This window comes from Perissodus microlepis, chromosome 3 (genome assembly GCF_051167445.1).
Source record: "Perissodus microlepis isolate ML-2025 ecotype Zambia chromosome 3, ASM5116744v1, whole genome shotgun sequence".
NCBI lineage: Eukaryota > Metazoa > Chordata > Actinopteri > Cichliformes > Cichlidae > Perissodus > Perissodus microlepis.
Window position 1 is genome coordinate 48,165,590 of NC_140463.1, and position 13,263 is coordinate 48,178,852.

General features: G+C 41.8%; 1 protein-coding gene across 10 annotated transcripts in view; it reads right to left on the reverse strand.

The window, feature by feature from the left end:
• LOC146391717 (protein NLRC3-like) overlaps window positions 1-12,931 on the reverse strand; it is a 29,087-nt gene extending 16,156 nt beyond the window's left edge. For 2 of the 10 annotated variants that reach the window (XR_014798598.1, XM_084914763.1), the window contains exons 1-5: window positions 10,014-10,806; window positions 7,744-7,822; window positions 5,651-5,879; window positions 3,718-5,509; window positions 1,447-1,623 (exon numbers count right to left, since the gene is read on the reverse strand). Coding sequence is in view for 9 of the 10 variants with exons in the window: in XM_084914763.1 (XP_084770889.1) it covers window positions 1,447-1,623; window positions 3,718-5,509; window positions 5,651-5,879; window positions 7,744-7,822; window positions 10,014-10,123 (2,387 nt within the window). In the remaining variant the exon portion in view is untranslated. Of the gene's footprint in view, window positions 1-1,446; window positions 1,624-3,717; window positions 5,510-5,650; window positions 5,880-7,743; window positions 7,823-10,013; window positions 10,807-12,837 lie in introns of those variants that run through there. The other 8 variants (XM_084914824.1, XM_084914834.1, XM_084914773.1 and 5 more) reach the window with 7 other exon arrangements.
• Window positions 12,932-13,263: the final 332 nt, after the last annotated feature.

The following is a 13,263-nucleotide window of genomic DNA, read 5'->3' on the forward strand; positions in this document are numbered from 1 at the left end:
TGGACTTGGATCAGCAGGATAAGCTGATGTTTAAAGGCACTTGAGTCTCGCTGTATGAGAGTCCAGTTATTACTCAATATTTATGGATGATGTTCTTTCAGTGTTGCACTTTGTAGACGCTCCCTGAGCCTCACAGCCAGCTGCACATGGACCAGCTGACATTACCCAGCATTAGAGGCGGCTGTAAAAAAATGGATTTTCCTATTTAAATGGTTTTAATTTGAATAAAGCGATGTTGATTCATTCAATCCTGAATCGATGTTTAATATAAATGTATTTTGCCAGAATCTCAGGTTAAAGCTCCCAAAAGTATCTCAACAACAAGCAAACAGATAAAACAGTAAATGAGAGCAGCTAAACACACAAAGATGGAAACACAAAGCGTGGATCGTTCACTCGACGGCACGTACACGGACACGCCGTCGGGGCTGAAAGTGGACAGCTCACAGATCCTGAAGCTGCAGGTTTCATCTGTCTCCAACCAAAACTGACTGAACCAGCAGCAAAAGAAGATCCAAACTACGCTTTACGTTTGATGAACATCGTCATGAATTCTCTCTGACTTTGACGTTTACTTCCTGCACAGCTCTCTCTCTCTCAGTGTACTTCAAGAACAGTTTACCTTCAAAAATCTGTTTCCTGCATTATTCACTGCTTATTACGCACCAGTCTGCTGTTGTGTTCACTGCTGTCGGCCTCCCAAAACAAAGCCTCATTTCTGCTGTTCAATACTGAAGAAATTGAAACCTTTTAAAATGATGACAGATTACAAACTCTCAGCTGTGTCTGTAATCAAACCTCTGTAACTTTGCTTCACTTCAGCAGCATCAGCTCATGTTCACATGTTGATTCATGGTTTGCTTCAGTTTTTGACCGACTGCAGAATATGTTGAAGGTTATCTGCTATAAAAAGCCAGAACAGGAAAATCTGCTTCATGTGTTTCTGTTTGATCCTCAGTGACTTTGACACAAAGGCCTCTGCTGTGATGATCACACCTCTGATCAAGTCTCACAGTGTCAGCTTTGTTTTTATACATATGGATATGTGCTGATAAATGATCAGAATTATAATATTTCCCACTGCCTGCTGTGTGCCGTGACCTTTGACCTGCTAAAGACAGTCAGCTGTGGATTATTCATTGTTGTGTCTGATACTTAGAACTGTGAGGAAGAACACTACACAGTTAATCAGGGTCCCCTCTCTCTGAATCAGGGAAGGTGGGCAGGCCGCGTGTGGGCCGCGGGCCATACGTTGAGTCTCACTGTTTGAAATGTGAACATTGTTCTGCTGCAGTCAATGGACTAAACCACAGAAGAAGAAAACAGAATTTACCATGAAGATCCTCAGTGTGGATCAGTATAATATCAGCCTGATGTCTGCAGTTTAGTGTCAGCACAACTTTCACATCATATTCATCTCAGCACAACTAAAACATGCTGACTGACCTCAGAGTTTCAAGTCCACATCCTGGACTCTCCAGGAAACCACACAGATGCTTCACTCCTGAATCCTGCAGGTTGTAGTTGTAGCTCAGGTGCAGCTCTCTCAGATGGGAGGGGTTGGACTTCAGTGCTGCTGCCAGATAATCACAGCTGATCTCTGACAAACCACAGCTCTCCAATCTGTATAAAGAATGAAAGATGTAAGTTTATTAGACAAAGTGTGAGCTTGAAATCATTCAGTGTTTCATCATCTGTTCAGAGCTGAAGAAGGTTCAGAATGTAGAAGTTTAGAAAATGGAAACTCCAAACAGCTGAAGCCAACAGGAAGCAGCTTCAAACAAACACAACAAGAGAAAAACTCTGAATGTTTCACATTAAAGTCGTACATTTATCATAAAAACAGGACAAAGACTTGAAAAAGTCGTGTTTTTCCTTCCAGGAACCACAAGGCTTCACTTTTAAAGGTGAAGTGTGAAAGAAATGGACATATTTGAAGTCCAACACCTTTTTCCAGTCACATTATTAAAGCAGACAAACTACAAGCTCATTTTCATTCCAACAAGTCATCTTCTGACCTGGACTAACAACACTGGTCTCTATGTGCAGCTGGCTGTGAGACCAGTGCTCAGGGAGCGTCTACAAAGTGCAACACTGAAAGAACATCACACACTAATTTGCTTCCATCATCCAACCTGAAGAGGAAACAGAGACGCCTCCCCTTCAAAGTAAAAGCTGCTCCTTTTGGACACAGTATCAAAGAAAGTCTACAGTATAACATAGAAAAGACAGAAAAAGGTTCTGGTTGTTTTTAAATTGTGCAGAAATGAAACTACACTAAGCTCAATTATGTGACAGACATTTCATCCCATGTCAGTTTGGCCTCATCCTGGGCCGGATTATCCAGCACACACTCTGACCACAGGCCCAGGGGCCACGCACAGCTGGGCTCCATCCAAGAGACAGGAAACAAACCAACACAATAATAAAAAGCACCATGTGATCTTCTTACATTCAAGACAAACATAGTAAAAACATGAGCATATTTGTTTCCTGATAAAATGATGTGACAGGTAGAACAGAGTAAAGTGGTGGTGTTACAGCCTTTCTCCCCTCTGCTGCCGAGGCTGTTAGTCTCTCCCAAACTCAGCTACAGGACTTCCAAATGAATGAAAGCAGCAGAAGTGGCTTTACAAATGAAAGAGGAAGAGGAGAAGAAGAGGAGAGGGAGGCCACCCTGACCATCACTCCAGCTGAAAACATCACACTTCCATTAAAGTTGGTGAGGAAATGTTGAGCAGGATGAGCTGCTGGCTAATCTGGAGGCTGTAGCAGCAGCTCACAGTCACAGTGGATTTCCACTCATGAAAAAGCTCTGGCTGCTTCATTTCTCATCTCATATCAGAGACTTTAATGCTTCACTGAAGCTGTACTGTGATGCTTCCATATTCCAGTGAGGCCTCCATAATGATTTCAGCTGTTCTGTACACACACTGTGTGCCCTGTATGGCTCAAAGTCTCTGCAGCCTGTTTTTATCTGCTATCATCAGATCTTCATCATCCTCATTCACATCCCTCACACACTCTACAGCCTCATCAGCACTGACTTCATCTTCACTGACTGATGGAGCACAACATGAACCTGTGGAGGCTGAAACACTGTCCTGTCAAACATCTCCCCGTCACCACTCCACTTCTGTCAGCCTTTAAATGAAACGTGAATTAAATAAATACATCATTAAATAATTCATTAAATGTGTCAGTAAAATAATTAAAATAGAAAACAAACCAATAATTGATTAAATTTGTATTTAACTAATTAGAATTGTACATAAATAAATAATGAATTATTTTAAATGAAATTAACTGATAATTCATTATCAATATTTTTTTAATTAATTATGTACATTTTTAATTAATTACTGAAATAAATAATTCATTAGTGATGTATTTATTTAATAAACCATAAAATTATTGCTAGTTTACTCAAAATAATTTTAAGACATCAATATTAAAGGTTAAATTATGATAATGAATACATGCAACTATAACTGATGACATAAGAATTTGGATTTTTTAAGCTAAAGCGAAGGTGCTGACTCACTTGGCAAGTTACTCTCAAATCCTCCCTAATAACAAGAACATAATTACACTTTAGCCACAAGAGGGCAGCAGCATTAATACAAGTCACGTGTATATAAAGGTACAGTGATTATATTACAGTGATTTCGACAAAAACAAAACAGAAGTTGATGGCAGTGTGTTTTTATAACTTACAGAGCTTTTTTAGAGGCTTTGACCACTGGCAGCAGCCTCAGAAAAGCCTCCTCTGAAGCAGAGTATTTCTTCAGGTCAAACACATCCAGATCTTTTTCTGATGACAGTAAGATGAAGACCAGAGCTGACCACTGAGCAGGAGACAGTTTATCTGTGGAGAGACGTCCTGATCTCAGGGACTGTTGGATCTCCTCCAGTAGAGAACGATCATTCAGTTCATTCAGACAGTGAAACAGATTGATGCTTTTCTCTGCAGACAGATTCTCACTGAGCTTCTTCTTGATGTATTGAACTGCTTCTTGATTGGTCTTTGAGCTACTTCCTGTCTGTGTCATCAGGCCTTGCAAACGAGTTTGATTAGTCTTCAGACCCAAGAGAAAACGAAGGAACAAGTCCAGGTGTCCATTGGGGCTCTGTAAGGCCTTGTCCACAGCACACTGGTAGAAGTATTTCTCTGAAGATTTTCTTGTTTGAAACACCTTCCAAGTTGTTTGTTGCTCTTCCAGCAGATTGAGTCCAGAGTTGATGAAGGTCAGGTGGACATGAAGAGCAGCCAGAAACTCCTGAACACTGAGATGAACAAAGCAGAACACCTTGTTCTGGTACAGTTGTTTCTCCTCTTTAAAGATCTGTGTGAACACTCCTGAGTACACTGAGGCTGCTCTGATATCGATGCCACACTCTGTCAGGTCTGATTCATAGAAGATCAGGTTTCCTTTCTGCAGCTGATCAAAAGCCAGTTTTCCCAGAGACTCAATCATCTTCCTGCTCTCTGGACTCCAGTGTGGATCTGTCTCAGCTCCTCCATCATATTTGATCCTCTTGACTTTGGCCTGAACCACCAGGAAGTGGATGTACATCTCAGTCAGGGTCTTGGGCAGCTGTCCTCCCTCTCTGGTTTCCAGCACATCCTCCAGAACTGTAGCAGTGATCCAGCAGAAGACTGGGATGTGACACATGATGTGGAGGCTTCGAGCTTTCTTGATGTGGGAGATGATCCTGCTGGCCTGCTCCTCGTCTCTGAATCTCTTCCTGAAGTACTCCTCCTTCTGTGGGTCAGTGAACCCTCTGACCTCTGTCACCATGTCGACACACTGAGGAGGGATCTGATTGGCTGCTGCAGGTCGTGTTGTTATCCAAAGGCGAGCAGATGGGAGCAGGTTCCCTCTGATGAGGTTTGTCAGCAGCTCATCCAATGAGGTGGACTTTCTTGTTTCAGTCAGGATTTTAGTTTTGTTGAAGTCCAAATTAAGTCGACACTCATCCAGACCATCAAGTATGAACACAACCTGGAAGTCTTCAAGCCTGCAGATTCCTGATTCCTTAGTTTGATTAAAGAAGTGATGAACAAGTTCCACCAAGCTGAACTTTTCCTCTTTCAGCACATTCAGCTCTCTGAAAGTGAATGGAAATATGAACTGGATGTCCTGGTTGGCTTTGTCTTCAGCCCAGTCCAGGCTGTATTTCTGTGTTAAGACTGTTTTCCCAATGCCAGCCACTCCCTTTGTCAGCACTGTTCTGATTGGTTCGTCTCTTCCAGGTGAGGCTTTAAAGATGTCTTCTTGTCTGATTGTTGTTTCTGGTCTGTCTGGTTTCCTGGATGCTGTTTCAATCTGTCTGACCTCATGTTCATCATTGACCTCTGCAGTCCCTCCCTCTGTGATGTAGAGCTCTGTGTAGATCTGATTCAGGAGGGTTGGGCTTCCTGCTTTAGCGATGCCCTCAAACACACACTGGAACTTCTTCTTCAGTTGGACTTTAAGTTCTCGTTTACGGAGTGAAGCAAATATTTCTGAAGGTAAGAAATTCAGAAAAAAATATTATATAATAAATATCATAGCCTTTCAGTACCCTGAAAGGATGAATGTCTATTGGTCCATTTCTTGAGCTATTAGGAAAGATCAATATTCAGTCTTTAGAGAAATTCTCTTACTGCTCTGCAGATGGTCAGCCATCTCATGCTGCTTAAGTCTCCTCAAGAAGTGGAGTGTGATCTTCAGAAATGCTTCTCTGCAGCTCTTTCTTTCATCTTCATCCTCACCTTCAAACATCTCCTCATCCTCCATCTGGCTCTTTAAAGTTTCTGGGTGATCTGGACTCAGAACCTTCTGGATCTTCTTCAGCTCGTTCTTCACAAACATGGTGATGTTGTCCTCCAGCCGCTGGAAAAGAAGACTATATGAATTACCCAGTGGTAAATGGACTGGTTCTTATATAGCTCTCTTTGATACTCTGTGCACACAAAGCATTTTATACAACATGCCTCATTCAACCAAGCACATTGTTCTATGCTTAAATTAGGGCTGCTCGATTATGGCAAAAATTATAATCACGATTATTTGACGATATTTATTTAACCCTTTAAGACCTACCATAGAACCAAGTCCGCCAGAGCTTATATTATTTTTTTACATGCTGTAGTGCCATTTGTGGGAGCATTTCAAGTTGCTATACATCAATACAACTGTTATAGACCATATTTTAATAATATGTATGCATTAAGTCCATAGTAACTACATTAATTGCAAAAAAGTGCAACTAAAAAAAAAAATTGAAAATCGTTTTTGTTTTGTTTTTTTTACATATATTTCTACTTGGAGAAATTTAAGAGGCTTATCCCTCAAAACTTTAAATACAAAAAAATTGCAAAAAATAGTTTACAACAACAGGAAATTTATTTTGAGTGTCTTCATAGTTTTATTTTGGAGATACACCAATTTTTATATACTGTAGGAAAAACAAAAAACAATCCTATGATGCAAATTTGCAAAGAAAACAGCAGGTGCATCAAAATAAACTATTTCCAGCAGTGCAATTCGAGTTCTAAGCATCCCAGAAACTATTCAGAAAAGTCAAACATGACTTATAAAAACACCAGTATAGGCTTTTAAGGCCTACAAGTAAAAAACTACATTTTCCGCGAAATGACGTCACTTCCGGTTTCGGTCAGGAAATGGCGGACGTCTTTTTCAATGTGGGAAGTGTTACGAACAGCTGATCGGATCGGCAAAGCGTGTTTCTGGAATATTATGTTTTTGTTCCTGCAAGCGCTTTTTATGCAGTTTTTGCAAAGCTATATGTGGAAGGAAACCGTGACCTAGGACAAGCTGATGGCATAAGATGTAAGTACAACTCCTCCGGTTTCATATGCAAAAATAATTATTGCGCTAGCTTACGCGGTTCCGGTTTCTACAGGGATTTAAAAATAGTTACGCAAAACGGAGCTTGCCGCTCTGACCGGCTTTAAAGAGTTAACAATAACAATGTATTGAATAATGACTTTTAAAAATAATATAAACTAGTGTGCACATACTGATAACAGTGCAAATGTTTGCAATATAAAAAGTAAATGAAAAATGTAAACATCTATGTTTAGTGAACTTTGCAGTGTTGCTCTGTGGTGCAGCTACGACACCGTAGCAAAGTTTACACACTATGTCTACTTGATCCACGTCTGACTCCGCGAACCCATAATGTTTCCACGCCACTGAAGTTTATTTTACCTCTCTTTTCAACCAACGGCAGTCACTCTCCTCTCCAAATAACTTCTGCTTAGCTTTCCGAGCTTCCCTCGGGTCCTCTTAATTGTTGTGAGGCCTGTTCGAAATGCAGAGAGGTGCGCTCGATTTGCCACACGGAGCAGCGCGAGAGTAAAGCACGAGGGAGGGGCTAATAATCGGCTTAGTCATTTTTAATGATCGTTGAAAGCCCAGATCGTAATCGTGATTAAAATTCGATCAATTGAGCAGCCCTAGCTTAAATACTTTCTTTCACACTCTGATGGATGCATCAGAGGGCAGCTTGGGTTTAGTACGTTACCCAGTACATTTGCCAGCCAGGGTTTGATTCACAAACCTTCTGACTAGTAGCTGACCTGCTCCCCTCCTGAGCTACAGTCACCCCAATCTGACTGAAATCATGGAGCCCAAACTCTGATTTATGTTGGACACACTGACAATCCTCTGGTCCACAAAGTGCAGCATAGAGGTGACTGAAAAGAACAAATGTAAACGTAGTACTACAAACCATAACCACAGAGTCCAGGTGTGTTGGATGTTGCTGTGCAGACTGACCAGTGGAAACCTCTGCTCTCTGCTGGTCCACTCTGTGGAGGAGTAATGAATAATTAGCTCATGTTATGTCTGTCCACACACAGACACAAGCTAAAGGTCCATGAAGTGATGTTTGGATGGGTTCAGTCAATCAGATGACTGTCATGGTGAAGCTTTGCTAGTCCTGGTGATCCCACTGAGAATTAACATCTCAGTTTCCAGATGTCTGTAGTTTTCTGCTCAGTTTCTTTAGTCCCAACAGCTCTTACCATCTCCTGCGTAAAGCTTTCCCTCCATGCTCAGATGCCCTGGAACAAGGTGCTCTCTTTATATCAGTGACTGGTTTAAAGGGACAACTTGCAGTGCTCGCCAAACTTTGTGTCAGCAAAAGTAGTTCTAATGTTTCTTACATTTATTACATTTCTTACATTTTTACACACACAAATCAATGAACGCAAAAACATAAACTTTCCAGATATTTTGTTTTACAATGTTACAAAACTCAGTTCACAACTACACAGTCTGATTTACAAGCACAAAATATTTATGACCACAGTTTGAGCCGATGTATGTCCCGAGTCTGTGGACTCAGTAGTTTTGTTTTGATTGTTATTGTCTTTTGTTACAATTTCATTCTGATTAAGATTTTCTAGTTCTGAGGTTTTGGTTTCTGTGTTCCCTCTGTACTGTGTTAGTATTGTGTCTCTGTGTTCACTTCCTGTTTTATTTTGACAGTGCCATGTCCTATGTTAGTGTGTCTACTTTTGCTTCCCCTTGTCTGGTTATGTCCAATGAATCCTGCTGTGTCTCCCTTTTCTCATTCCCTGATTGCTCTTTTGTGTATATGAGCCCTTTGTTTTCTCCTGCTTGTTGCTGGTTCGTCTGTGTTGTCTCCCCGTGTCTCCGTTTAAGGTTTCAGGTTAGTTTTTTCAGTAGAGGTTATCTTAGCTTCTGCACAGGCCATCTCCACTGCACTTCACCGTTTCAATACAGCTCACTCACGTCACAGCAATGTCTGCATCTTGGGTCCTTTATTAAATTCAACATGGCTCGCCCCGCTAGCCGTGACATAAGATGTGAAAACAATATCCAAAAAACATGAGGGACAAACAGGGAATAGTTTTAAGGTGCAGGGCCAACAAACTGAGTCTAGCCATAAACTCAGAGTTGATTGAATTAGCATTTTGAATTGGCTGATCTGAGTTACTTCAATCAAGTCTATGTTCACTTTGAGTTAAGATTATACGTGATTGATGTAAAAGAAAAAAGCCATCATCAGCAACTGATTCTGATTTAGCAGGTTTTCTAAACAGTACCCATCCCTAGCTGGCTGTAGTTAAACCTTTACTTAAAAAGCATCCCTAGACCCAGCTGTCTTAGCTAATTATATCTCCAACCTGACAATCCTTGAAAGAGTAGTTGGGGGGAGACAATCAGAGGGGCAGTGTGATGATCTTTGGTTACAAACTACCGCAGTCAAGTCCAGAGGTGGGTAGTAACGAGTTACATTTACTCCGTTACGTTTACTTGAGTAAGTTTTTGAAAAAAAATGTTAATGTTAATGTTAGCCATTTAAATATTAGCAGTTAGCTGAGGCCACAAGAAGAAGAGGCCCTAGAAGAACAATGGATGATAAGATTGGATTTTCAAGACTAGGCAGAGACGTGTTTTCCTTTACTGTCTCTTACAGAGGAGGGAGCAGATACCAGACGAGGTCACGGAGGTACGGGGAGGATTCGCAGCAGACAGCAAGACTGCCACGTCCATGCGAGAGAGCGATGGCTACGATAATCTCTGTTTTTGTCTCCCTATATAATGTTGTACAGCCCATTTGAGGGTTATCCTCTCTGTGAACCAGATGCTTGATTTCACACAGAGGTCCACCAACTCAATTTGATCAGTTATGGAACGATTTACCTCGACAGGCTCCTTCACTCGCTGCTTTTAAACCTCCTTTAAAACACACTTTTACTCCCTGACCTTTGACCCAGTGTGACATGTTGACTCACTACCTCAGACAGCTTAAAATAGTCTTTTTGTTTTTTGGTGCTGCCTAAAAGAACCGTAAAATATCTGTCCTATATACAGTTATGTTCATATATTTTTGTACTACATCAGGAAACTCAAAAACATAGTTTTTAATATTTTAATCCTTATTTTTAAAACAGTTTTTGTCATTTTTCTTCTCCCATTGCATCAAAAATCATTATTTACACTGAATAAATGAGTCAGCAGCTCTCTTACATTGTTGCTGCAGGTTCATTACTGAACACTGGAGGTAGTTCTTTGGACCAGTCACTCCTCACAGACACACAGCTGGATGCTGCAGATCCTGCTCCATCCTCTTCCTCCATCTTCTTGATGTCAGGGTGGAGTTAGTCTGGGAGGCAAACACACACACTCAGAGGTGCTGTTGTACTGGAAGCATCACACTGACGGGTTTCTAAAGTTCTCATTGATCATTTCATGGAGTTTCTGTGGTAAACACTGTCCTGTGACGTATGTGTTATGGTGAGGGTCATGAGGGCTAACCAGCCCCACTCCTTACTCCTCATATTTCAGCCTGAAGCACAATAACAGCCTAAACCTAACCAGGAGGCTGTAACCTCAAAGGGACTTCATGGTTAGAAATAAAGGTTCAATGAAATGAAGCAGATCATAAAGACATGAGTTCCAGCTTTAAAAGAAGCATCCACACGATGACGGCACAGCAGAGGAGCACTTTCTCTAACACACTGATTCAGTTCCACTGACACAAGGACACACACAGGAAGGCACACACACACAAGCCTTTATAAGAAACAACACAATCATCTGCGCTTGACTTGTCAATCCAAGTCCTTAGCCCATGAGCCCGCGGTATCAGACCACAGATATTCCCTTACTTTGAAAAAATAAAGCCAGTTTTCAGAGCAGACCTGATGTTTATGCTACAGCCTGTTTACCAATATAATCAATATCAGATATCAGAGCAACAGAAACCTCGGTGATCAGGACGCTGGGACTGAGAACAGGAAGTGGCTCAAACGTCACAGTCTCATAACGTCACCCTGAACTCCACTCACCAAGGGCGTAGATTTGGCATGGACGGAAGGGACGTGTCCCCACCAATATCCAGCGATTATTGAATTGTCCCCACCAATAATTTGATCTCTTCGAGTAAAGAAAAACAAACCCGATAGTAAGAAAAAAACGATCTGTCAGCGTCTCATTCAGCGAGCGGAGCAGAAAAAGTTAAATTACGTTCTCTACTGGAGTCCTACGTCATGTGACAAATATGGCCAATGTGATTGGCTGAGCCTTTCAGGGAGCTCTGTTTAGTTTCAGCAGCGGCAAACCTGCGCTGCGAGGAGGAGAGGAGGACGGCAGCGCAAAGGAAGAACCTGGATATAAGAAATTGTTTTTCAAAGAAACCTGTAAGTCACTTAAAGTCAAGTTCACTCATATAATGTGTCCGTCACAATAACGTTACAGGCTATGCCGGGTTCTCACACAGCTGAATAAACTGCTGTGTGAAAACAGCAGCTTATTCGACCATCTACGCCAGCGTCCGGTTATGTTTTAGACAGCAAGGAACAGACGGCGGGTGACGTAATTCTGAAGGCTAGACCGTCCAATTTCACAGTCGCTCATTTCCGGTCTACCCGGCTTTCGGAGGACCCGGCCCACTTAGACCACTAAGGCCGCGTCCTCAGGTGGACGCAGCCTCTGAAGTTGGACACCCCCGGCCTGTTTCCGGCTGGACAATAATAACAGTGACATTTAACTTATTTTATCCGATAAATAAACACTGTAAGTTTCAAGTTTTTTGTATATATATGTACATGTATTCCCCCCCCAGCCCCTTTCTCCCTAATTCTGAGGTCTCAAGGTTGGCAAGTAGGTGCTAGGCTTGGTCCACATCAGTCTAAAATTGTATGTAACCACGAATAATGTGATTCCATGTCCACCAGGAGAGACTGGACAGTATAGATGTAAAACAAATATGCCAGCAGTTCATTTCAGCTAACGAGAGGAGCAGGCATGTGTTTGTTGTGTGGGCATGTAGTCCATATCTGTTGCTGTAACAGTAGTTCATGTTTAGAGTTAAACATCCCAGCTCACTGATCTGATAGAGGGCAGTAGTGCCTAAAATGTTGCATAATGTTGCTGAGAGATCATTTACTTTGTGGTAATCTTAGATGAGTAGTTTTATGGACAAAACCCACCAGATCATTCAGTGTTCCCTTAGTGCTAATGTATCAGAGATGTTGGTGTACTATAGCTGAAGTAATGTTGTTAAGTCCTTAAAGTCATATTCTTTTATTGTCTTGACTGTATTTGAAGCTATTTTTACTTTTGTATGATACCTGATTTATATGGAATATGGCTGAAGTAAACTAAAGCCTGAAATACTTAGTCAGTCATTTGTTTAATAGTAATTTAACATTATATAATTCACATATAAAACTATGAATTGTAATTTTAAACGGTTTAAAAGCATGTAGAATAGCACATGTAGGCAAGTATATTTCTCCTCTTTTTATCAAGAAGCAAAAACAAAAAGGAAAAAATAAGAAACGGGGCAGGGGTCGATGGTTGAATCATCCGTCCCCACCAATGCCACAACCAAATCTACACCCTTGCCACTCACGGAGTTTCTGTCGCTATTGTAGTTTTTAAAGTCCCGTGATTAAGGCGGGTCTTTCTGTGAATCCGCACGCTCATTGGCTAATAGCTCGAGATTGACACATCGTTATCCAATGAGCGTGCGGGAACTTCCGACATAAAGTTGTTTCCTTTGAAAAACCAAAGTCTGATTATTTTTGCCTCCACTGACGGAGCCTGTTGTTCCCGCCACAGAGACACAGTAATGTCAGAGCGGTGTTAACACTCACCCTGCCTCAGCACAGCTCTCACTCTCCTCCTGCTCTCTCACACTAAACGGAGGCTCAGCTAAACTCACTTCCTCTACTTACAGGAAACCAGTGCTCAGAGGAGCCGACCGGCCTCACATTTCACCCACAGACACGAACAGCGTGGAATTATTTTATGTCATAAGAAGAAACATATTCATGTAAACACTCACCTGCCTCAGCTCCACCTTCCTCCTTCTGCTGCGGAGGCTCAATACTTTCACTTTCACTGCTGCTCCCTAAACACAGAGGATGCTGGGACTTGTAGTTGTTTCCTTCCGGTGCGGTCTTCCTCTTTGTTTGTTTGTGTTCAAGTTATTTCGATCATGTAAACATCAACAGAACACGTGAAGCCACACAGAGTTTGTATGTCGAGGTGGGTAGGAGGGTTTGAGGGTTTGGGGAGGGGTCAGAGGGAAGAGGTCTCTCAGTCTTGACAATCCACATTGATGGCATTGCATCTTTCAACGTGTTTGTGGGTCGATTTGGATGCTCCAGGTGTGAGAGCAGCCACTCAGCCTCTACTGCAGATGTGTGTCACAAGTTCATCTAGTAGTAGGCTATGGCACTTGGCCACAGGTGGCAGCAGTGGACTGGCC